Raw genomic sequence first — 25,776 nt, 5'->3', positions numbered from 1 at the left:
ACGAAATCCTCGACGTCTATCTGTCAATAATTATAACTAATACTGGTCTGATCCTACAATACTTTTGCACTATAATTTAATCCCCATTAAATACAAGTACAGTCGGCGTCAGCAACATGTCTTTCATTTTACGTAACACCCACGTACCGGCGGGATTGATTTTTGTTAGCGCTATAGCGCCGACCGCGCATGCGCGACCAACTTGACTCACACTCCCCCGCTTGTCGTGGCCACACCAACATAATACCACATTTCGGTCAAAGAAATATCAATTCTGCAGTCCACGGGTTAGAAACGCTGTTAGGTTGCTCTGGCATAGATGGTATTTTTAGATAATTCGTGCCTATTACTGCAAGTACAGGCGCGCCCTCTTCCATACAAATTGAGAAACCCGGTCGGAGAAGGTTTTCACTTCTCACTCTATGTTCAGAAAACTCGCATAACAATTCTTACTCGGGTTTCTAGCAATAATTTTTACCTCACCAAATTGTGTATCATTGGCATTTTTTTACTGAATCGGGTGCCTTTTTTCGAAAAGGCTTGACTATAAATAGATCGCTACCCGATGTACTTATAGGAAAATCTAGTGAGAGCTTTCCATTCATAAAACACGTTCATTTAATGTTCAGCAGCCAAGCCATACGGGTCGCACTGCAATATTTTATACGTACTTTATAGTGAAGCTGTACGACAATTATATACGTAGCTATAGTAAGTGTGGACACCAATCGATACCTGCGGGTCACCCAACGAGGAGTTTTCTTCAGAACAGCCAGGCGAACCGAGAGAAAAAATGTAAGTCATATTTTTATTTTATTTGTTTATTATAATAATAATCTACTATTTGTGCTATGCGATAACAAATTATTTATGTAATACCTAATGCTTACACAAAATATTTTTAAATTTATTTAATAAAACCCAAAATTCAATATTGCTCGTTTCTCCTAATGGTAATAAAAAATATAAAATAAATAAAGCTTGTTATTTAAGTAATTATATCGTTACAATATTATTAGTGACTGTTATTCTTTTGTCTTTTTTATATGCTGTGCGATATTCCTAATTCAAATATTTTCTATTTATCTTATTTATAACTTTTAAGTAGATGTTTCTAATTCAAACAGTAATATAACAAAGTTTAAATCTCAATCTCAATAATTACTTAACATCAAAACTTACCTAAAAACAACAATACGGTTCCAAATCAATATCTGCGATAATGTTAGGTACCTACTTAAACAATGTTTTGGACAACTAATGAAACAGCATAACTGATGGATACGAATGAAATAAATTCATTGGCGGATAAAACACAACTCCATCATTCTGATAATTTTGAAATTGTAAGACAATTGAAGAATGCTTAGAAAGAATGAATGTACAAAGGGTGAATCACCCTTGAGGAAGCCATTTAAAAATCCAATTACCTACTTTACACACACCACAGGGCTTGTTGTTTGTAATACGACAGATAGATAGATAGGTCTCAGATTTCCTTCTCTTTCCGGGTCTTCGTTCCTTCCAGCTCAGTCCCAAGCAGCCCTTCCTTGACCTTTTAACCTTTCAGGCTTACCCGTGGAGCAATGTTAGTAAATTCCAAATATGTTCCCTGAGACCCGATATTCAAATCACATTACAAAGCCAATGCAATCCGCCGTTACTCGTAGTTTATAAAATGAACAACTTTTTATTCAAGTCCACGTGAACTATTGAACTTGAACTAAATAGAATAAACTTCACGGAGTGTGTAGTAAATGAAAGAAAAATTGCATCTATTTCTGTGTTGGCGGCGCAAAGACGAGTTGTAAGTAGTTATTACCAGGAAAAGCTTCACTATTACCAGGTAGAACGCTCGAGAAAGAGAAATGAGGCCAATTGTAAATAGGTAACGTTTTCCGTCTCTATATTTGAATGCTAAAAAATCCTCTCTAACGGCGAACTTTGGAAAATATTTTGACAATGAAAATTCCTCTGCATGTAGCGGGCCGTACTTAGCAACTTTAATCAAAAATTTCAAGGTACAAACATAACTCTTGCATTTTTTGTTACACAGAACTAATGATTTTTCTTAGTAAGTATGCTCTTTTAGTTTCAAGAGAGTTGAAGACCCGATTACTCTAGACATAGAGTCTCTAGATCTAGACTTCAGGACCCCGAAGTCTACAATAAGTCACGTCTAAAAAAAAAAGTTTCAAGAGAACTAACGCACTACGTTGGTAAAACAGGAAGCCCGGTGAGTGTGGGTACTTAGTTCATCTTTCGATGGATGCACCTCTGACTACCCCAATTGGGATATAGTTGTGAGCGTGATATGTACACACACTAACCTGCACTCGTCATCGACAACACCAGTAATTCATCTTGACCTGATTTCATTTTCAGTTGAGATCGCCTATGTAGAACACCTTATGTTTACGTTTGTGTGCAGGCAATATTATACGTACAAACCTGAGAGTTGTGATAAACTTGAACTTGCATTCCTAGTAAACATCAATATCGATAGCTGAAACTGGAATAGCATCCGACGTTTGGCTTCACTTTCCTTAGAAGTGCTTTCAATACGTACTTCCCACTTATTGATTGAATTGAACCGAATGGCTTTCTGCGGTTTTATAAGTACTTACCGATATATTCTTCGTCATTTTCTTCTTCTATCGTGTGGGTTGTGAGGAGAATTACCAACCTCATCAACCCTGGTGACAGGGTTATTATTGAGCCGCCAAAGGCACCTGATATGGCTCATGTAACGACTACTTACTTACTTACATTAGTAAGTAGTAACCGCGACCAACGGCTTAACGTGCCTTCCGAAGCACGGACCATTTTACTTTTTTGGACAATCAGATGATTAGTCTGTGATGTCCGAACCAAATTAGGGATCACAAAGTGATTTTTGTGACATGTCCCCACCGGGATTCGAACCCGGGACCTCCGGATCGTGAGCACAACGCTCAACCTCTGGACTACGGACGCCGTTCTTCGTCATTGTTATTCTTTTGATCGTTGTATATTTCTTTTTATGTACCTACCTAGTTTACTGTCTGTCTTTGATATTGTACAAGACTTGTTGTGAAGCGTCCTTCAATAATAAACGTCTGTTTCTTTCTTTATTTCGCGTTTGAATATAGGCGCACCCGCGCACCTGATGGACACGTCTAATACGTCTAAACGGATAGATAGCTCAAAATGGACAAGTAATAATAATAATCTTTATTGAACATAGTATTACAATTTTACATTAATAAAAATACAGACAACTATAATATGACCAATTACTTTAGTTATGCGGCGGTCCCTGCACTAAGCTCAGCTTGTATCGCAGGGGCCAGAGTACGATTTCCTATGTTAGGATTTACAAAATGGACGCACGGACAGAATACAGAGCACTATGAAAAATTATAACTGCTTATATCAAAAGACACAATAATGAAACAATAAAAATATTTAAAATTAACAAAAATAAAACTTCTAGGTATGGAGTAATATATGTGTGTGTGTGTGTGCGCGTGTGTGTGCGTGTGTGTGTGTGTGTGTGTGTGTGGGAGGTTCAGAGAGAGCAGTAGCTGTTTTTCGGCATTAGAGCCTCTGTTTCGTCATAATTTAGCTCTTGTAACCAAATTTCGATCGCTTTCTTAGCCTTGGACGTGGAAAGTATTTTTACGAAGTGCAGAGCTCTAAGTAACTATAATCATTATTTATCTACGCATACTTAAGCACATATACACTTTGTAAAACTACAGATCTATCGCTAGTATATTGATACCAAAACACAAAAGATGAAACAATGACCAGAGTTTGCTATAACATGAGTAACCTATATGCGCCCCATTACTGAACTCGGGCTTTCCTTCTTTCAATCGGAGAGGGTATGGAGCATACTCCACCACGTAGCTCCAGTGCGGGTTGGTGGAGGTGCTTAACGCGTCTTCTTAACTATGGAATCCTCTTACTATGTGCCGATTCTTCCTCTATCTTGTAATATAATATACATTATAAGTAATATTATTTTTACACCGAACAAAGTTAATGCAAAAAAAAACAGATATAAACAGACATGATATTCAAGTGTTGAAAAATACCTTAAATTAAAACCTGCAATTACCTCGTCACAGATAACGAATTTATATAGCTGGCTGACGAATTTATCTCAGGTCATTCAATGGGGGACTTTCCAAGTTGCGTTCCACAAGAACAATATAGATGGCGCTGTACATTTTTAAGGTGATAATCTATTTACTCATTGCTCGGGTACATAATTATTCAAAAATATAATGTCATGGCGGAGGCATGTATAAATATAAAAGTTGTTTGATGTTTGCATCAGATATGGTACAGAATTACGTTGCTACCTATATTGCTTCTCTTTTGTTTTGATCAGAATAATACCTAATGAAATTAAATTAAATGAAAATTTATTGTCATAAATATGGTAAGTATATCGATGGAAGTGAAGCTTATAGCACTCAGCACATTTAGTCATGTTGTGACATATAATAATAAATACTTAAATAAAGTACTGAAAAATATTACAAAAATACTTATCTATAAAAAAAAGAAACTGAAAAAAGAACTCACTTAAGCTATAAAACTGCTTTCCCTTTAACCAGTTTTTGAGTTGGGATCGAAACTTTAGATGGGGTAGCTCTTTGATATGAGACGGAATGGCGTTATATGTTCTAACACACATAGAATGGTGTAAGATGGGTTGTGCCTGGGTGTAATATTAAGAGTCATCATTAATACCCCAAAAAAAAAGATGCATACGTCTGTTATCCATGAAATTAGAAGGCTAAACAAAGGCAACTATGAACAACGCCATCTTTTTTTTGGGAACGTAGCTTGGAAAGTCCTTAATTACGTACTTACCCGATAACCTCACATACCTATCGGAAATTCATTTTTATTTCCCTACAATCTACTTTCATAATTTGTTAGTCGGAACAAGTTTCATTTTTCATTCCACTCTCCTTTTTCGCTACTTAATCCCATTCCTATAAAAACACATAAATACGTTGAATGAATGCAATTTTATCTATCTCGGTTAAAACTGAATTCCGTCTACAAAACGAAGGCTAAAAATAAACTATGTTTAAAATAATATTACGCGAAAGAAGTCGACGGATTCTAATGAAACTCATAATTCTATGCAGAATTTGCGACCGTTGCGGTGCACCCGAGGGACTTCTTTACTGACTCGGATTTTAAACCTAGTTTATCTTTTAGTCTTCGTTTTGTAATAACACTTATTATTTAGTATTAGATTTGTTTATTGTATTAAAACTATAACACATATTGTACTACAAACAAAAAACACATTTGATATTTGCGCAAAGCGATTAAAGCTCTAGCGAATAATAATGTCTACGGTAAAGCAACCTACATACACGTCACTACCACAACGGGACTGAGCACACATCTGATCTACCCTCTTATCTACTGAACCATACTTTATCTACAACGCTGCTTCATTGTTGTTCAGTTACAGCAGAATCGCAGAACATTTTTTTTAAATCATGACAACCTCACCTGTTTGAACCAGCGAACTAAAGCTGCAAAACTCCCTAAATAATCAATCAGTAACATCGTTTATAGAAATAGAAAAGCAAAAACGTGTCTGTGCACTTTCATTATCAGCCGTACGACGCCCACTGCTGGGCATAGGCCTCCCCCAAGGATCTCCACGACGATCGGTCCCATGCATTTAATTGCACATAAAAGACAAAACAACAACACAACTACATCGGCGACCTTCTTGCAAAACAGCTTTTCTTCTTTTTTCTTGCAGTTAACCTTACGGAAATGCTACTTTGGTTGTGGGAACACGGGGAGAAAAGAATATTACCTATATTTTGCTTGAGCGTTGTTTACCCCGATACCGACCCCGCCGGCGTGGTCGACGATTTCCCTCATTCAGCGCTTATCGCTATCGACCCCCTAGTCTCGATTAATTCTTTCAAATATTCTTCCTCTCAGACGACGCCCTGAGCCGAGGCTCGCGCCCAACTGGGCACCCTCAGGCCTGTTGTTTTAAACGTTGTACCGGGTGAGAGCCTTCAGCGCTCCCCATTTGTCCGGCCAAGTAGTTAATGCCATCTGCGGCAAATCTACAATAAGTCACGTCAAAAAAAAAACTTGAGCGTTGTACTCAAGTTGCACGAAAAACGACATAAATACCTACCCATATTTCGTATGATAAATTATGTAGTTAATATAAATACAGAATCTCGGCTTCTGTACAAATATTCAATCAATCCCACGCTGTTTCAGTAAACGAGCATTTCAATGAAATAAAACATGAACTGTACGTATTTTAACTTTTGTTCAGAGCTCCTGGAAAATGTCAGAGGTCATTTTAAGTTACTCTGCTTAAATACAAATAGCCCAGTCCTTTACATAAAAAACGTAAAACGCGATGTAAAGCTGCAATTGGGTAGTTTCCTTGTAGCCAATCAGTTCGCGACACCAAACACTTCAGAACCCCGATACCGACCTCGCCGGCGTGGTCGACGATTTCCCTCATTCAGCGCTTATCGCTATCGACCCCCTAGTCTCGATTAATTCTTTCAAATATTCTTCCTCTCAAACGACGCCCTGAGCCGAAGTTCGCGCCCAACTGGGCACCCTCAGGCCTGTTGTCTTAAATTTTGTACAGGGTGAGAGCCCTCAGCGCTCCCCATTTGTCCGGCCAAGTAGTTAATGCCATCTGCGGCAAATTTACAATAAGTCACGTCAAAAAAAGGTAGTTTCCTAGGCCCAAGATAAATTATGAAATTCAATAAAGGTGACAGAAAACCTTTTTTTTTCTATTTAACTTATTTATGAATTTTAACAAAGTAAAATGCAATATTAAGTTTTCCTATCACGTCAAATTCCATAGTAATTTCGTGCTTTGACGTTTAGTAAAAAGTAATTGATTTAAGTAACTAGTTAGAAACAAAATTCAGAATTCGTGTTTTATTATTAAAATACGAGTATTTTAACTGTTTACATCAGTATAAGACTTTACTTGTTCTGTGTTTTTCACTAGTAGGATATAAATAACTGTTTCACAAAAAAATATTTCCGAGTTGGAGATGAAGTCGATTCTTTAAAGTCTACTTTTAGTTGCTTTAGGGTTCAATCTAAATTGTGCCCAATAAGTTATCGGTCGATCTCTCTTTTAACAATCGCTAGTCCTGTTGTCCACTTGCGAGGGTTATGACTGCGAGTCATGTAGTATCGGCTGTAGATTGTTCATTTAAAAACCCTAATTATGTCACCTCACCACATGTTGCCACCACAGGACTCCAGAAACAGTGAAAATGCGAACCTTGTTTAATTATTTAAATTAACTCAGGGCTCTTTTTTCCCATTTCCTTAAACAAAATACTTAAAAGTAGATACAGACTGAAGGCTTGGCTATAAAATAACAAGAAAACGAGCTTTCAGGCAAGTTGAGAAAAAGTAAAGGAATTTTGAGGTGACAATTCTGTGCAACACAATAAAAAACGCACGGCACGTTAAGCCGTTGGTCCCGGTTACTACCGATGTAAGTATGTAGTCGTTACATGAGCCATGTCAGGGGCCTTTGACACCAGGGTTGATGGGGTTGGTATTCCACCTCACAACCCACACGACAGAAGGAGAAGAATAAAAAAGAATACAAAAAAAGTAATAAGTACTACCCTTTTGTTTTATTTGTTATAGTAATGCTATGATGGTAATAGTAATACTATTACCCATATACCCGATATCCGAGCCAGTACAAGGCCAACCCTCTAATCAGTTCCGCACGATACTCGAGGTCACTAATATCAATATCAACTGACGATCTCAGTAGTGCCGTAGTTAGGCTAATAAATGTCTATTGACATTCAGATTGGCCCCAGTTTGATTACTGATCGAGTCATAATATTTTTTGAAGAAATACGAGAGGGTGTTTTTCCCATCTCCTTTCCGGATGACGAAAACAATGGCTGGTTACTATGTAGAACATAACATAAGCTCACGAATATATCCCAATTGGGGTAGTCAGAGGTACATCCATCATAAGATGAGCTAAGTACCCACACTTCACCGAGCTTTCTACAACATGATAAATTGTGAGCCGTATCGCCGTCTATAATGGTCTACTGCATTAGTGAAAACTACACGTAACATAAATACACTACACACTACACTATGTACTTATGCAGTTATATAGAGAGTATCATTACTTCTTCTTATTCGATGATGAGGTTAGTACTCTACCTCACAACCCACACGATAGAATAAGATTACTTCTCTTATATTTTATCTTTTATTTAGGGGCTTTTAACAAAGTTTGTTATGCTAGCCCCATCGATCAAGCGTGACTTAAATTGATGAAAAAACATTTAGTTCATGCCCCCTCCCAACTTATAAAGTCGCGTGTGCTGTTAACGTGAGATATAGTTGCTTAAAACTAAGAAATAATGAACTAAGTACTTAGAGAAAACTTCAGCAGATATCCAAGCAAGGCGGAAACTAGCCAGTTAGTTGTAAATTATACAAACCAATATTTCTCCACAAACATTGTTACCACGATGACAATCAAACACCGGAAGTTTAACACAAATATTTGACATTATTCGGATTTCAAATATTAGTTTCAATCGTTTATGTGCACTAATAGGAATGGCATTTCTAGTGCGCAAAGCGCTGGGCAACCAGTTTCCGGATTACCCGAAAGCTGATTTCCGCACCCCTTTACGCGCCGCAAATTGTGTTCACACAACGGTTATTGCTTTCTTCGTCCACTTCGCGTACAAATTACTTCCATTGAAGATTAATGAGGCAATTATTATCATTTTTTATCGATTAAAAATGATAATTTCTAGAATAAATCTAGAAAGCAGCAGTGCGAATGATAACGTGTAATCAAATCTGACTTGGAAAGCTGTTTATTTTTAGAATGATCTAATTCTAACCTAAGCTAATCTAGCCTACAAGATCCCACTGCTGATTAGACCCAGCAGTCGATAGAGTAGTTATACATATATATTAATTTGAGAACTTTGATTATGAACGCGTATTTGAGTCTACTTTTGAACCGACGTTTTCATTCTGACGATATTCTTCCCAGACATCGTCCTCCGACATTTAATATTGAGTTTGTGATAAAATGTGTGCGTTGCCGCAGCCCTGAGCGTAATGTGTCGTTGTCAGGGCGGCGGAGGGAGGTCTGGCGCCGACCGGCGACGGCGACATGCCCGTGGGCGGCCCGAAGACGCCGCAGCAGATTGCCGCCCAGCGCCGACTTCAGCAGACGCAGGCACAAGTTGACGAGGTACTGTAAATAAATGAACTACAATATAAGTTGAACCGTTTGTCTTGTGTGTAGTATATTTGCCTTTATGTTTTGTCCTATGTATAATAAAGTTTTCAATAGGTAAATAAATAAATGCCTTAGGTAATTTTAAACAATAACTCTACAACTTTGATCCTTTATGTTTAGTTTTTATTTAACTTCGTTAGGGTACGTTTTAAGGCATTTTAGAAATAACACTAATTCTACGAGTACAACTTTGATCCTTAGTGTTTCCTGTTTTATTTAACTTCGTTGTTAAGGTACCCTCCTTGCTTCGGAGGGCACGTTAAGGCGTTTGTCCAGGCTATTAGCCGTAAAACGGCTACACCAACCCGCAGTGGAGCAGCGTGGTGGAGTATGCTCCATACCCCTTCTGGTTGATTGAGGGGAGGCCTGTGCCCAGTAATGTGACGTATATAGGCTGTTTAGTATGTATGTTATGTTATGTGAAGGTACATTTTTTGAAACTTGATTCCCATTTTACTATAATCTTGCCTAATGGTTGTTGACGAGGACTGACAGGAACAGTTTTACCTGATGCCTAAACCACTTGAGTACAATAAATTACTGTTAATCCGCGGGGTGGGCAGAATCACAAGTAATCAAAGACAATTTAAACCAATCTCTTTCGGTCAATCCGTTGATCACATAATATCTGCGAACGATTTTATACTAAGACGTTTTATAATATCAGCCACATATATAGTATTTAACTAATTTTCCTAAATTTTCTTAACCGTCACTAAGCAGGATGTATTTGGAAGCTGCAATTATTCATTAATTCTTATTATAGAATAGGCAATATTATTATCTTAATTAAACCACATAATAACGGGTTCTTACCGCGGTTAAAATAGGGATATGAACCCGTTATTATGTGTTTTAATTATGATAATAACCGCTTAAACTTAAAACAACGTATAGCCAAGTACACTACAATCCTTTAAGGAGCCACGTGATGACGTAATGGTTGCCCATATCGTCTTTTGGCGCCCTTTGGTCGACACTAAAGAATAGTTCAGATGGGGAATTTAACGCAACAATAATTTTCATAACATTGAGAACGTGTTTCGGTTGACCTTGGCCACGACTAAGAAATGCTTCAGGCTTTTTGGCGCTACTTAAGCCGCTGGTAAAGGGTATCCCGAATGTATTTGCAGTGGGGAAAAAGTTAATCTCTTGTCCCTGAGCTCAACAGGATATCTTCACGTTGCACAAGTCATACACGTAAAAGTAGTTTGTTAATCTTAACGAATTTGTTTCAGGTCGTGGACATTATGAAGACAAACGTGGAGAAGGTTCTGGAACGAGATCAAAAGCTTTCCGAACTTGATGATAGAGCTGGTAATTACAATTGATACAAATTCAAATAATCTTTAACATAAGAGAATATCAAAAATACGTAAGAAAAAATTGAGGCCTTTTTGCTCTATTAGGAGACCAGGTAGTAGTGGCACTAAATAGTAAAAGTACCTAGAAGTACATACAATAAGTTGCGGAACGGTACAACATTAGGATACTTCTTGTACGGGCGTGATTCTATCCTTGAAACATTATCATCATCACGAGTGTTAGTGACATCGTAACGAATACTATGGAAGATGATTCCGCTTATAATTCTGTGTTAACACCCAGTGGAATTATCCGTAAAATTCATGCTTCTTTTGTGTTTTTTAAAATTATTTACATTTCTTTACTTTTGCGATGGAAAATTCCACTTAACTATTAACTCAGAATAAAGAGCTGAATCATTACTTGTTACGATAACACTTACACCCCGTACAAGTGCGTACAGGTAGCCATACAAGTATGTTTGAGTAGTAGTGACACCGTAATAATACTGAGGGGGATGATTCAAACCATGATATTGAGTTGATATCAAGGTACATTCTATGTTGGAAAATTCATGAGAAGTTAGTTTTTTTTTATTGTCATACTTTCATACTTTCCATATTTTTGGGATGCAAAATTCCACTTGATATCAACTCAGAATCGTGGTCTTAATCATCCCTCAAAGTTTTCGTTACGATGACACTAACACCCTGTATATTAGATCTAGTTAACATATTGTGTGTAACAAATGATTTCAGACGCTCTCCAGCAGGGAGCTTCACAGTTTGAACAGCAAGCTGGGAAGCTGAAGAGCAAATTTTGGCTGCAGAATTTAAAGGTAACTTTTTCTGTTTCCAAATATTCATTAGGTAATTTAATTATGATTTCTGTTTCATTAACTCATCATTCACATGTACCACCTTCTATTAGACAACTTGTCAAGGTTTATATTTATACTTTCACCCCCTAGTTTAGCCCTTTAGAGGATGATATCCAAAATCCCTTCTTACTTAGTGCTCTCTTTGGTCACCTAAAGATTTTTTGTGCATAATTTCATACTTCTTGGCGCAACGGTTTAAACTGTGCATTAATAGATGCCAATCAGTGTCTTCTATATCTATATACATATTTTAAATTGTACCCATTTCCCTTTTCTAGATGATGATTATCGCAGCCGTAATCGGAATCATCATTCTGGCTCTCATCATCGGTAAGTCAACGCCCTGCTCATGACAACATATTACTCGTTATGTTAAGTTAGACTAATCTTGCAATTATTTTCCACATTTTCAGCCACCTTTGTGTGAACAAGTTTCGGTAACCGAAGTTTAATTTAAAGTTACTCGTTATAATGTTAAATGAATAGTAATATAACGTATGTTGTTAATACTTTAATTACGTTATTGGTATTAAGCATTTTTTGGTAAGTGCGAAATCGTATTGTCGTTGTTGATGATGTTGGCTTTGTCTGTTCTTGTCACTTCGTTTATATCTGTCTCTATTGGAGTATGTCTCTGGCAGTTTGGAGTACCCTATAAGTACGGGGCGCGGGCGCAGCAGCGGTTACACCTCGATACCGTCCATCAATCTATTCTACTTCTCAGAAGCTATCCGTAATTTGTTGGGCGTCGTGTGTATCGGAGTGTAGCAACTGTTTAACCCAAAGCCCACTGTTTATCTCCTTCTTTTCGTTTTGCATTCCGTAAGTGTCACTCCATAACATGTTATGTGTATTCAACATGCCAGTTCTCTCTCTCTCTGAGGGGAAAAACAGTACAGCATCTCTGTAAATAATAAATTGATACCTGAAACCAAGAGGAAAAATATATGAGTAACCTTCTCTACTAAAAGGTTATAATGATAAGTTATAAGCATATATGGCGTACATTTGTATCGTGTAACATGAGTGTGACGGGAAGGACGATTGGTAGAGAGTGACTACGGCGCGTGGCAAAGGCGAGTGGGCGTGCGGCCGCGTGGGCGTGCGACCGCGTGGGCGCGTGGGCGGGCGACTTTGCGTCAGCCGTAACATTACTATATCCTCTTACGGGAATGCTCCACGTAAAGAAAGAGTTGTCTCCAGCTTTGTTTTGCAACTATGTTATTCTGTGTCTGAGATTGCTCTTCATAACTATATATCGTTAAAACAAACAAACAATAAACGAAATTACCCAGTACCGTAACTAGCTCTTATAATATTATATAAATGCTTAAAATGAATACTTTAATCCAAGAATGCGATACTTGCCCCTAAACTAGACCCGAATATGATTTGCTTTTTAACATACATACATACATAAACTCACGCCCGTAATCCCTAATGGGGTGGGCAGAGCCACAAGTAATCAAAGACAACTTGCAGCCACTGTTGATACGAAGTCCAAAGATGGATATGATGAACCTTATGGTGATAAGGGATCAGCCTATCGCCCATAACATTAGTCCATCATGTTAGAGGACACAATCCCTCTGTCGGTTTTTACGACATGCCCGGGAAGAGAAGCAGCTGAACGTGTTCTATGTTTTTATATGCTCCCAGAACAGCATAGAAGCAATGCATAGAAGCATGCTTTTTAAAATATTTATTAAAAATAATATGACAAAGTTAAACCTACAGTAATATTAGGAACTAGCAAGACAATCGCCTGACAAGTCTGCTTTCTACCGTGTACTAATTATAGTGCTTCTGAATAAATATTTAGCTCATGTAACCGATGCCGCTTCCAATGCTTTCCATTGAACTGAATTTTATACTACTCCATAGAAAATAGTAAAATAGGATTAGGTACTTTTAATCAGTTCTATTTATGACCCGTTACATCAAACCCTTTGGCATCTTAACCTATTTTCTAAACATGTTTTATAAGGCTGTTATATCTAGTTATTATTTTTACAGAGACTGTCATATTACTCATAAGTCAAGTAGGCATAATATACTCGGTACTAAAATTACTTTTAACTTAATATTAATATAAGTAGGTATTATAATTGTATCGATTTGCATGAAGATAATGAATTTCTCAGAATATCCCACAATTTTTCAAAACATTTCTTGCCCAAGAGACCTTTTACAGTTATTATTCTGAATGGAATATTTTTCTTTTTACTTTTTTTTGTATATTAAGTAGTTAAATATAATTTCCAAGGGAATCACTAACATTTGTTAATATTTTCTAGGTCTGTAAACAATCACCAGGATAGAAAGAGGTAATATCTTGAATTCGTAATATATGTATTCTTTGCAAATTATCAGAGGTTTTCGCTCTGCCTGCCGTGTTTCGCCTGCGTGCTCAAGCATCATCATTTGATACTGAATACTGTATTACAGTCTTTAGCTACTAGTTATTTAATATATTTGCTCTTATATGTCTGTTTCCAGAGACCTGCCCGCCACTGGCTCCATCGATATCAGAGACATCAATCTCCAAAAGAACTGTACAACGTTTTAATTTCCTGTAGAGATCACTAGATACTATTAGAATATACTAGAATATTGAATATCGGACGTAATAATATCAAAACAAAACATATTACAGATTTTATCACGCAAATGTATCTATTTATCGTAAAGCAATATTAAAATATCTTTTTGAACCACTTGCAAGACATTTCCTAAGTAAGTTCACCAGTAATGTCATTGTCGCAAAAGTATAATATATAGAGTATTTTTAGATGAATGTCTTTGTTAAAAATGTTTACCGATAGCACTACAGAGCTGGTGTTTGCCATATTTACTATATACTGAACTAGGGCTTACCAAAAACGTACCATAAAGATTTGTGTTCAGAATGATAAATATTATAAATATGTTTTTCTTTTCTTTTCTTAATATATTTGGACCAAATTTCTTAAGGTGAACTATGCAGCCACTTTTATTTTTGTATTTCTATATTTTTGAATTCTTAAACCATTTTAAATGTTGATCTTTGATATAACGATATATATGCATATGTTTGTCTGTGCTTGAAATACTTAAATCCACTTTTTGAATGTTATATGAATAAGTGATCATATTTTAGAACTTTTAAAGGTAATGTCTAAATATGTACCTATCGTTTTATTTTGGATACATTGTTTGATTCGTTTGTTAGGCACAGTAGATGAATGTACCAGATAGGTATTGGGTTTTTCTATCACGCCCTGATGTGTGCGTATAATAGAATAAAGATATAACGCAGTTGTTGAAATAGCCTCGAATAGGCAAATCTTATAAACGAGCACACAATGAAGCCTTTATAGAGACGTATTTTTATCACGGAGACACGCATAGTTGAACAGTTTACAATAATTATAATATCTAGAGTTTAGATTGCGACAAAGTTTTACATAACATACCTACAAAAATAAATATTTTGTAGCCGTTTGTTAGAAGATTTCTACTTAAAACGAGTATTTGTATTCGAATTGTTGTTTGTGACGCGTATTTATACATAGTTCTAGAACTAACATTAAGAATTTGGAGTACCCTGTCTTTTCTTATATTCATACTAATCATAACATTCGTAACTGGCCAATATTTTTAAATGTGTAACCTTTGCTATGTCTCTTTAATATAACTGAATATCTTTTTTGTGTATATGTATAACGATACATATAGGTACTACCCGCTTAAGAAGGTACCTAATATAGTCGCAACTGTAAGAAAAAGTTTAGATGTTTTATATTTATAAACGATTCATATAAGTTGTCTTCTTTATACGTAGCTGGGATAGACCTGTGCGCATGCGCGCGTAGTTAGGGAAAATCAAGAGGGATGAAACATTGGCCAGTAAATGATAAGGGTATGGTGATTGAGTCAGAAAAAGGAATTGCTGGCAGGTAATCGATCTCAACTCTGAACGATTACAAAAAAAAACATTGATAGGTAACAATCTGTCTTAATAGATCGATTTACCACAGTGAGTGAGTTAAGTAATTACGAATTGGAAAGAGGCACGTCGTTGTTGTTACAAGCCTTTTTAGACAGGGCACCTTAGCTGCTTTGTAAGCAACCGCCTCACTTTTTGAAACGCAATAAATGTTACATACTTAAGTATAGTATAAGTGTTACCGCGTGTCGGGTATAGTATGAACGTAAGAACCAATATACCTCTATATATACTCGAGGGACACCTATAGGTATATAATAACTATTCCAAAATGTTCATAAAAGTGAGATCAACGTCTACCTCGTGAAGTAATATTAGAAGATGTATTCAGTTATAGCAGTATATTCAATATACATACTATGATACCACGTCGTCGTGACCTAATCGACGAAGTTAATCTATTGTGTTTTGAAAATTGAGGCACATAATACATTCACTGTAAGGTAATAAAAACACACCAGATATATGTTATTAAATTAGATATTAATATAGATTTAACTATATGCAGCTATAAAGACTAAAAGTAATAATTGTTATTTGTGGAGGGTACTCCGCAATAAACCTTTTACATAGTTAATTAATATAGGTAATTACTTACCTACACTAGTCACTACTCACTAGTCACATACTTTATTATAAGAACCTATTCCACAAGTGTATACCTTACTACAAGTGCCAGCGTATACTGTAGTAGACCTTTGATCGGCTGATAGTCAAATCAGTCTGCCAATTAGTACGCTTCAACTTACCTACCAAATACAAACGTAAAACATTATACTCGGGCAAGGCGGCTCAGGATTAAATCAAGCAATTTGTTGTCTATAATTACTTTAGTGTCGCCTTCGTTCGACTGTCGCATAATCGGCCTATCAAAAGTCTTGACTGGACGCTGAGTGTCACTTGTTTTGCAATCTTCCTTCTCTTGTCTCTGATGATATACCATAACCCTCCTACTTACACGTCGTTTCCAAATTATTGCGGTTAGTCTTTATTTGCTGACATTTAATTAGCATAGATCGTGTGTGGCTAATAAATAACTTAAATTCACGTAATTCTTAAATGTGTATCAACGTAGATTTCGTGATGATAGCCAAATAAATATTCTTTGATTCGTTCGTTAAGACAGGCCGACAGCGGATCAATGTACCTATGTATAAATATCATAAATATCGAACACTTTGTATTTAAGATTCTGCTATATCCGAGACTTCCGAAAGTAGTAGTATTGTTTTACTTTTTTATTTATATTGAGTAGCTTCAGTGCTCCACTTATTAGTAACTCTCCGCATTTACCTTCCCGTTTGTTACTCTCATTATACACGATATTCAAGTTTCAAGAATAGAAATACCTATATACTAGCTAGGTAGTAATTTTACGATGTAACTGTGTAACGAAATATTTAACTTAGATAATCATTTTTTTATTAGGCGATATGTAGATACCAACTAGATTTGTTGAAACGAATATGTAAATTAAAAAATATACTGGATGTTATAGCTACGTACCTACCTACCTTGCTTTAAAAGTCACGTACATGAAACTTTAATTAGGTATCATAATATTTATACACTATCTACAATAGCATATTATCATCGTTTATTGGATATCACCTCACAACATAACATTATTATGTCGATATACGTGTTCAGATTGGTAGAGAATCTATTTTAGTGAGAATATATAAACAAGCAAACATAATCAGTGTACTTTATCTTAAAAGCAAGATACTTATAACAGTAGGTATATTAATTACTCTATATGTACCTATATGTAATTATTGCTTCAGTAAAATAAAGCAACTTTAAATAAAAGTTACAGCTGTGTTGACATTTTGTTTTTTCTAATCTATAACAACCTTTTTTCCTTGACATGATTTGCCGCAAATGGCATTAACTACTTGGCCGGACAAATGACGAGCGCTGAAGGCTCTCGAAATTTAAGACAACAGGGTGGAAAAGAGGGTGGAGTACATATATGGAGTATATTTCATCACGGTGCTGCTGTCTGTTGCTACTTACCTTCCTATTATCTGCCAAAACCACGACAATTCACAGAGTTGCTAATCATTGCTACGTGGGTTATGGAGGGACTGTAAAAGCCAGCAATATGTACATTTTAGTAATGTGCAAATTAAGCACATTACTAAAATTCGAAAAAAATGTTTTTTCGTGTATACTCTATAGGGCGCCAGAATTTAACGTCACGTCACATAGCCTATACATATAACCACCGGATAATCAAGACGCTTCTAGTGACACCTCATTTATTAAATTCTGATAGGTGGTTTAGAAGTTAGGTTGGAACAGACATGCATTTACAGGATGCTAGAGACGTTATTAAAGCACATAATAACGGGTTCTTACCGCGTTTAAATGGGGATATGAGACTCCCGATATTTCGACACTGTTGCAAGTGCCATGATCACGGGATGACTGATGAGATTGGAGTGGAGTAGATAGATCCATAATTTTCTACGGGCAGACATATCTGTCTACCCTCTTTATGATAATAACCGCGTAAACTTAAAACAATGTTAGTGACGTTGTAACAAAAACTTCGATGGGTGATTCAATAGGTAAGTATATCAAGCGGAATTGTCTGTCGCAAAAGTATAGAACAAAAAATAATTAAAAAAAAAAACAAAAACTTTCATGATTTTTCTGAGAGGAAATTCCACTTGTTATGGACTCAGAATCATGGTCTGAATCTACCCCTCATTATTCGGTACGATGTCAATAACACCCGGTAAGTATACCTACATACATATACATACACTAGCTTTTGTTCCTGTTGCAACTAAGCTTTAAGTTAACTAAGGTACCTGCATGCCAAATTTCAAGCGTCTAACTTAAGCGGTTTAGATTTTTCATACAAAAGGATTTTCTCGCTAATTCCCGTTCCCGTGGGAATTCCGGGAATTCCTTTCTTAGTGCACCTCTACGGTACCTAAGCTACATCCCTTCCAAATTTTAAGTGCCTACGTTTAGCCGTTTAGGCTGTGCGTTGATATGACAGTCAGTCAGTTTCTCCTTTTACATATTTAGATACATAGCGGTCAAACACATAGCCCTTATTTTTGGTTCACCGCAGTCGGGTAATAAATAAAATAGTCTATCGTCTCCAATGCCCAAAAAAATAAGAACTCCGAACAAGATATATTTGCTTCGGTATTTAGCCTGTATGGACTCTAGTTCCTAGCCTGTTCCATATTAGAAAATTAAAAAATAAAGAACATTTCCGAACAAAGACCTTGTTTCCGAACTTTTCTATGAAAGTCAATGTCAGAAATGTGTCAATGTGGACGTTTATATGGCTTTTCGGCGGGAAACGGGAACGGGACAGTTGCTTTCTTCATTGAGTAATCTAAATAATTAATACGAAGTGGTGTTTTGTGGTTAATGATCGCATTAAGTTAGTCAGAAGACATTCGCGAGTGTTATTATATTGGAGTATTCAATAAACAAAGTGTATCTGCCTATTTTCGCTTCGTGTCGGGAAGCCGCTTCATAACTCAAAAGTTTATGCGGACTTTTGAGTTAATTCGTTTGGGGTTCGGAGTAGGAGTCTACTCCGAGGGTGGGGGCTTAGGTTTCATCATCATCATTCATCACCTTTCATCATTTCATTAATCATCAAGAAAAAAAAATACGTAAGACATGGCTGTATGGGCATAGTTCCCTTTGCCTTACCCTTCGGGGAAAACCAAAACAAAAAAAAAAAAAAAGTGGACGTTTATTTGTCGCTGTGGTACCTACGAAGTGCGAATCTTTGCAAATCGATCAACGTGTTTGTAAAATTAAAATTCCATTCTATAATATTGAAAACTAACATTATCGAGTATACGTGCTGTAATATTTTTTAAATATTTGTTTACTTGTTCTAAGAATTTAAGCAGGTACGTGTCAAAATCATTAATCTTTTTGAAATAAATAAATTTACTTACCGTATTGTTGTACGTAAAATCTTGAAATAATCGCGTTTTGGAATGTTATTTCAATCTACGCTTACAGTAGGATGTAACGCCGTATTATATACACTTGATACCTACTCATTTCGTAAAAAAAAATAGTCAAACATTGTTTTTATTTTGCTTTAGCCATGATTGAGCTGCCTCGTATTACTAGAGCCCTTAGGGCACACACCCAACTTGAAAAACCTCGAAACCTGAAGCCTGATGCGGATGCTACGAAGCCGTTTCAGACAGATAAGGAAAAGTAAGTGTTGCGGCAAATCTTATTATTAACTAACATCATTGCATTTATAGAAGTCTTCTCTTTACCTAATAGTTGGTATTCAACCAAAAACATCTCAAATTTAGTAAAATTTATGGAAAACAGCTTTTGCATGCTTATTGGCAAACTATTGCACAACATTATATTCTGACATTTTGAGCACTATATTTGATGTTGATAAAGTTAAAAATATATCTGTTTACATTTATTTTGTAATACTGTCTTGCACATATATATTGGGCCGTTTCCCCACATTGCAAAGGTCCAACATACAAATACTCAATTTAAAGATTTACATATTTTGTAATTGATATTCTTTTGCTTTTTCACATAACTGTGTTATCTGTACTTCAGTAGGTACCTATGAGTCTAACCAAATTGTTGTGACTTAACAAATACTCCATATTCACCACATCATCAGATTGGTTGATTGGGTTGCATAATTAAAAAGAAATCCTTTTAGTTTAGTTAGAAACTCCAGAGATTCTTAATAACAGACCCCAGACACTCCAGAGGTGCAGTACACTTAGCTCGGCACCCAATATGAATAGGTGTGGAGCAGAGAGTTAACATTCTATACATGTGGGATAGGGCATGAAGAAAACGATTATTATTTCTAACTAACTTTGTTTATTTTAAAACGTTTTATAGTCTTCTATATTTTCCTCTTTAAAAACAACCGTCCGCCATTTCCCTGACATTCTGCAATCCTCTCTTCTCTCGCTCACTCGCCGCTCTCTCTTTCACACACCTTTGTGTAACGTTTCATTCAGTCTACCATACAGTCATGAGCAATATAATGTACCCACTTTAGGACTCTGTCGCACTAACATATTTGACATTTAGTGAGACTTACAGTTCAATTTGTCAAAAAAGTGAATGTGTCATGGTACCAAAGTGTATACATATTAATGCTCGTGACCGTACGTAGCATTATTCTTGACTCTGTGGTAATACAGAGCTAATAATATAATATGTAATATGACAAAAATAAAATATTTTGTCAGGTTAATCCCCTTCACACAAACCGAATGAACTGTAAGCATGTTTATGTATAGTGAGTGGGGTGTTGTTTGATAGATCCCTGCTGACAACCACATGGTTTTTTTCATGTGAAAACATTCACTGCCAAGTGAAAATGGAAACACAACAAAGTCAATTCATACAATGAGTTCATATTCATTCATTTTATATATCTTTTTCATGATAAGTTCATATTGTTATTGTTTTGCATACCAAATTCAAATTCAAAAATATATTTATTATGTGCCTAGGTAACACAGTTACACTTTGTATTGTAAATGTTGACATAACAATTATCTCCTGCCCCTAAAACTATTCTAACTTCTCACAATCTGTATAGCTCCCTACCCTAGACATTCTTAAAAAAACATAAAATATTGTTATAAAATTTTAATATCGGTTCCCAGACAGTTAATCTTCAGTTAAGTTAATATGATCACAACTATATTGCAATTGGAGTTGTTAGAGGTTCATCCATAGCAACATGAACTAAGTACCCACCAAGCTTTCTATTAGACCATTGTGATAGCTAATAATAAATCATTATTATTATACAATGTAATTGGAAAAATAAATGAATTCCTTTTTCCTTTCAAATTACTGAGATGAAGTAGTTACCAATTATATTACATACATACATACATGAACTCACGCCCGTAATCCCAAATGGGGTGGGCAGAGCCACAAGTAATCAAAGACAACTTGCAGCCACTGTTGATACGAAGTCCTAAGATGGATATGATGAACCTTATGGTGATAAGGGATCAGCCTATCGCCCATAACATTAGTCCATCATGTTAGAGGACGCAATCCCTCTGTCGGTTTTTACGACATGCCCGGGAAGACAAGCAGCTGAACGTGTTCTATGTTTTTTATTTGCTCCCAGAACAGCATAGAAGCATTTACCAATTATATTACATGCAATTTATTTGTTTATTTTATGTTTTATTAGATGGTCCTATGTAAACAAAGCCTAATTGTATTCTGCAGGTATAAATCATTCAGGGACATTTGTAATTATGTAAAGGAACATGAAAACTGTAAGGATTTACAGCAAATGCTACAAAACTTGAAAAATGCTTGCAAAGTACTTGTTCCTGATCAACCTGATGATATTATAGAAGATGCTACAATGATGATGCTCAGAATGCTTCTTGATCGCCGGTATGTGATGAAGCAAGACTTATCAGAAATGCGACTTGCATTTGGAGAAGTCAAAACAGCAACAGCCGATAAAATTTGTGAGGTCAGTTTAATGTATTTCATATGATTTGATAGAAATATATCATTTGTAGTTTACTGTCCAATCTTTACTACTAGTTTACTTTCTAATAATTTTTATGCTTGCAGGTTGTATTGAAAATATCTCGTGTAATGTCTGAAGAAACAAAAGAATACATAAAGACGGAAATCATAGAATCAAATAAAGATAAACAAAAATTATGGGGTGAAAATATGACATATGCTTACTTTCCTTACAAATATGTGGAAAGACCCTTTGAACAGTTAATAAGCGATCCTATCACTGAAAGCAAATTCTTGAAAGATTTCTCTATGAAATACCAGGACAAGAAAGAAAAAAAACCTGAAACCAAACCTGTACCTGCTACATCAAGTTCTAAGGTATCAATTAAAATGTATTTTGTGGTAAAAAATTTGGAGTATTTGAAATACCTCTATCTTGCACATACATAACGCCTGTAATCCCTAATGTAATGAAATGGGCAGAGCCACATCTAATCAGAAGACAACTTGCAGCACTTTCGATATGAAGTCCTTATGATGGAGATGATGAATGACCCATATTGTGGTTACAGGTGACCCATCGCCCGTATTATCCATTACGGACTTAGCCCCTCCATAAGTTTCAACAACATGCCCAAGAAGATAAGCAACTGAAAGCTTTATATGTTTTTTATTCACTCCTACTCCAGTATAGACATGGACTGAAGTAATCACTGTCACTTTCCATCTCTCTCTTTATTTAAGAGCTGCGCTCTTGTCGGTGGAGTAATCGCCTTCATTACTCCATATATAGGGCGTGTAGAACGGTGATTGCCCCAATCGCCTTCCGTTCCGCAGTACACCGACCAATTTCTCAATCGGTGATGTTCTAACTAGAGCCCTACCAGAATCCATTTCCTCGGCCTCCAACCAGTACTGATACCGCTACTGTCCGGCATCGGGGGTGCGCTTTTGAAGTAGCGGCGCCTACTCGCTACGGCACAAGATCGTCATAGAACCTAAGTAGCATTTTATAGATTAGCCCGTCCCAGTGAGCTACCCACTACGTTCTGCTAATCCTGTCGCTATCTAATGGCCGTTCCACTATCCGCCCCCTGTGGACCCCGTAGATGGCCTACAGTTCAGCCTACCACACTTTCCATCATATTATAATAATTCGTTTATCGTTTTTTTTTAGTTCGGCAAAACCTGGCTTGAAAAACAAATGGCTAAATTGTTTCCGAATTCAACTGACAAGGGTTACTACATGCAATCATTGTTATACATGATACATAGTAAAAAGAGCAATGAAGAATTACAAAATGAGGTGTTTGAGCTATTGGGGTTCGATAAAATAGAATTTATTCAGGACTTATTAATGCATAGAGAGGAAATTGTTAAAGATTTATTGTCGCAAGTTCAACCACCCACACCAACCAATACAGTGAAGGAAATTCAAACTAAGCCAGGTAAGTAGTATATTTTTTTTCTAATTGAATTAAGTACTTACATGCAACTTTTCTTTTGAAAAATAAACCAGTTAGTTATAAATCATCTGTATAAATATTAATATCACTGTCAGTAGGGTTGCCAACCGTCCGGGTTTCCCCGGATTTGTCCTAGTTTAGAGGGCATCCGGGGAGCGTCCGGAGAAGGTTTCATTTGTAGACCGGGTTTTAAAAAATAAACAAATAAAAAATTTGGTCCGCCCGCGAGACACGCACTATGCTCGCACGCACACCACGATCAACCGACGAACCAAGTATATTTATATATTTTTATATATAATATAAACCATTTGTAACAAATTGTAATATGATTCTGTTTTGTTAAAATTATGAATGAATAAAAAAGGTGATTTATGACATTTTCAACTGTTTTTATTACATTGAATATGTTTAAAAGAATTTGTTGACATGTCCGGCTTTCGGACTCCAAAATCCGGGGAATTTTCACGCGTCTTGTCCTGTTTTCCAAATTTTAGAGATGGCAACCCTAACTATCAGTAAAGAGTCATACAAACTATCATAGGTAGTATCAATCCTAACAGAGCCAAACTACTTATTTAACGATGGGGATTCCCCTCGCATACTTTGACCATTGATTGACGTTACGGTAATTGCAATATTTGGTTGCCGTTACATTTTCAGCCAACCCCTTTATCTTTAGGCACGTTTTTGCCGTTTACACATCAAGTAAGGGCCTTGGTTTGATCAATTTCACTCGAAAGTTTTGATATTGAATAACTCATGCAGAATATTTTGACTCTCAATAAATGTAATAATTCTACATTGAAAATAAGCAATATTCATTTTGACTACAAAGTACTAGTTAAATGATAATATATTTTATGGTATCAAAATGAACAATACAATACAACGTTTATTTATTTATTTGTTTTTGTGGGATAAGAAACAATAAACATTTTTGTAACATATATATTTTACATCAGCAGTGCAAGAAAAGAAAATGCCTGAATATCTTTGTCAAGTAACAGTGGAGACTGCGCAGGAGAAGATGCTCAGGAAACAGGCTAAGAAAGTAGAAAAGAAAAATAGGGTGTCTAAAAAGCTATTAATTCATGAGATGGAGAAGGAGGCAGAACCTACTATCGAAGAAATTAGAACCAAAATCAGGTATGCATTTAACATTAAACCATTAAACGCCACTAGAATCGAATCATGTTTTCTTCATTGTAGATAATCTTCATTAAAAGTAAATTTTATGTTAATGTTAGAATGCCTTGTGTAAATCAATTAAGGAAACACTGGCTGATAATACTCCCCCATTTTTTTGCTGAATAGTCATTTGCTTCTCTCTAGATGGCCCTTGCCTCTCGAGAGAGAATTATTTAAATCGCCCATGATGGCGTATCTATGTTTTACCGACTTCATTTAAATAATTCAGCTGTAAATCTAACTAAAATTAAATAAATCAATGTCAATCATTGCTGGCAGGTTAAGAGAACTGTTACATAATGTACCTTCGTCGTCAAAATCCAACCGGGATCCAGTTTTAACAAAGATTTCGTACAGTCAGACGAAGTCACCGTATCCAAATGTCTACGATTCAGCAATAGCTGCCAGAAATGCTGCTGGTGAGATAATATTATTAATTACATTTATTTATTCATGCACGACAACCGCGCCGTGTGCTGCGCGAATTATTTAGAGGGCTTAGACCAATAGCCATATGACGACCATCCATATACTAGATATCCTCGAACGGCTATTGGTCTGGGCTACTAGACCAAACACCTCGACCGAACCTGCCTCCAGTCGATTGAGATGAGGCTCAGCAGTGGGACTTATATAGGCTGTTTACATTATGCACGATCTGAATACCAGACCATCTTTTGAGATTTATGTCGCATATTATAATCATCCTGAAAAAAACATTTTCAGGCTTTGTTTCGGGCCTAAAGTTGCTGCTTCCTGAAAATACAGCAAAGATAGACACCAAAGAGTATTCAGAGATCATTTTGCCGAAGAACGACCCGCCGCCCTTGGATGTTGGCAACAAACGAGTTCAGATCTCTGATTTGGACGAGGTAGGTTAATTTTTTTAAGGAAAGTTTATTTTTTTTCTTATTTGGTTATACAATTGAGTATAGACAAATTGTAGACACTAAAATAATCTAGACAAGAATGGGTTTTAAAAGATGGAATTTCATAACATCCGCCAAGGGGTAGGCATAAGTGTATAGTATACCCACTCCTCGCCAGCTGTTTAAGACCTGATGATTGGCGTTAAAAAGGAGAGGCCAGTATATGCAGACTTTGCACT

The 25,776-nt window shown here is 36.2% G+C and overlaps 2 protein-coding genes across 3 annotated transcripts in view; both read left to right on the top strand.

Moving 5' to 3' along the window:
- Positions 1-304: 304 nt before the first annotated feature.
- Positions 305-17,301, top strand: LOC126380598 (vesicle-associated membrane protein 2-like). The gene is made up of 7 exons (XM_050030130.1): positions 305-795; positions 9,169-9,289; positions 10,576-10,654; positions 11,401-11,480; positions 11,801-11,852; positions 13,820-13,849; positions 14,022-17,301. Coding segments are annotated over exons 1-6 (342 nt in total). The 5' UTR covers positions 305-793; the 3' UTR covers positions 13,828-13,849; positions 14,022-17,301.
- Positions 17,302-19,251: 1,950 nt separating this feature from the next.
- The window catches only part of LOC126380546 (activating signal cointegrator 1 complex subunit 3), a 38,245-nt gene continuing 31,720 nt past the window's right edge, over positions 19,252-25,776 (top strand). The window contains exons 1-8 of one of the 2 annotated variants that reach the window (XM_050030017.1): positions 19,252-19,406; positions 19,608-19,725; positions 21,757-22,012; positions 22,117-22,389; positions 23,189-23,459; positions 24,446-24,626; positions 24,948-25,087; positions 25,395-25,540. In XM_050030017.1, coding sequence (XP_049885974.1) covers positions 19,610-19,725; positions 21,757-22,012; positions 22,117-22,389; positions 23,189-23,459; positions 24,446-24,626; positions 24,948-25,087; positions 25,395-25,540 — 1,383 coding nt within the window. In that variant the 5' untranslated portion in view covers positions 19,252-19,406; positions 19,608-19,609. Of the gene's footprint in view, positions 19,407-19,607; positions 19,726-21,756; positions 22,013-22,116; positions 22,390-23,188; positions 23,460-24,442; positions 24,627-24,947; positions 25,088-25,394; positions 25,541-25,776 lie in introns of both variants that reach the window. The other variant, XM_050030016.1, reaches the window with a different exon arrangement.

The sequence above is a fragment of the Pectinophora gossypiella genome, chromosome Z (genome assembly GCF_024362695.1).
Source record: "Pectinophora gossypiella chromosome Z, ilPecGoss1.1, whole genome shotgun sequence".
In the NCBI taxonomy this organism is placed as follows: domain Eukaryota; kingdom Metazoa; phylum Arthropoda; class Insecta; order Lepidoptera; family Gelechiidae; genus Pectinophora; species Pectinophora gossypiella.
Note: the sequence above shows the minus strand (reverse complement) of the source record. Positions and strands in the feature narration are given on the sequence as shown.

Bases quoted from the DNA above. Each gene is read 5' to 3' on its own strand.
- LOC126380598 (XM_050030130.1), top strand. The intron at 10,655-11,400 runs GTAATTACAATT...AAATGATTTCAG, and splicing joins CGAACTTGATGATAGAGCTG to ACGCTCTCCAGCAGGGAGCT. The intron at 11,481-11,800 runs GTAACTTTTTCT...TCCCTTTTCTAG, and splicing joins TTTGGCTGCAGAATTTAAAG to ATGATGATTATCGCAGCCGT.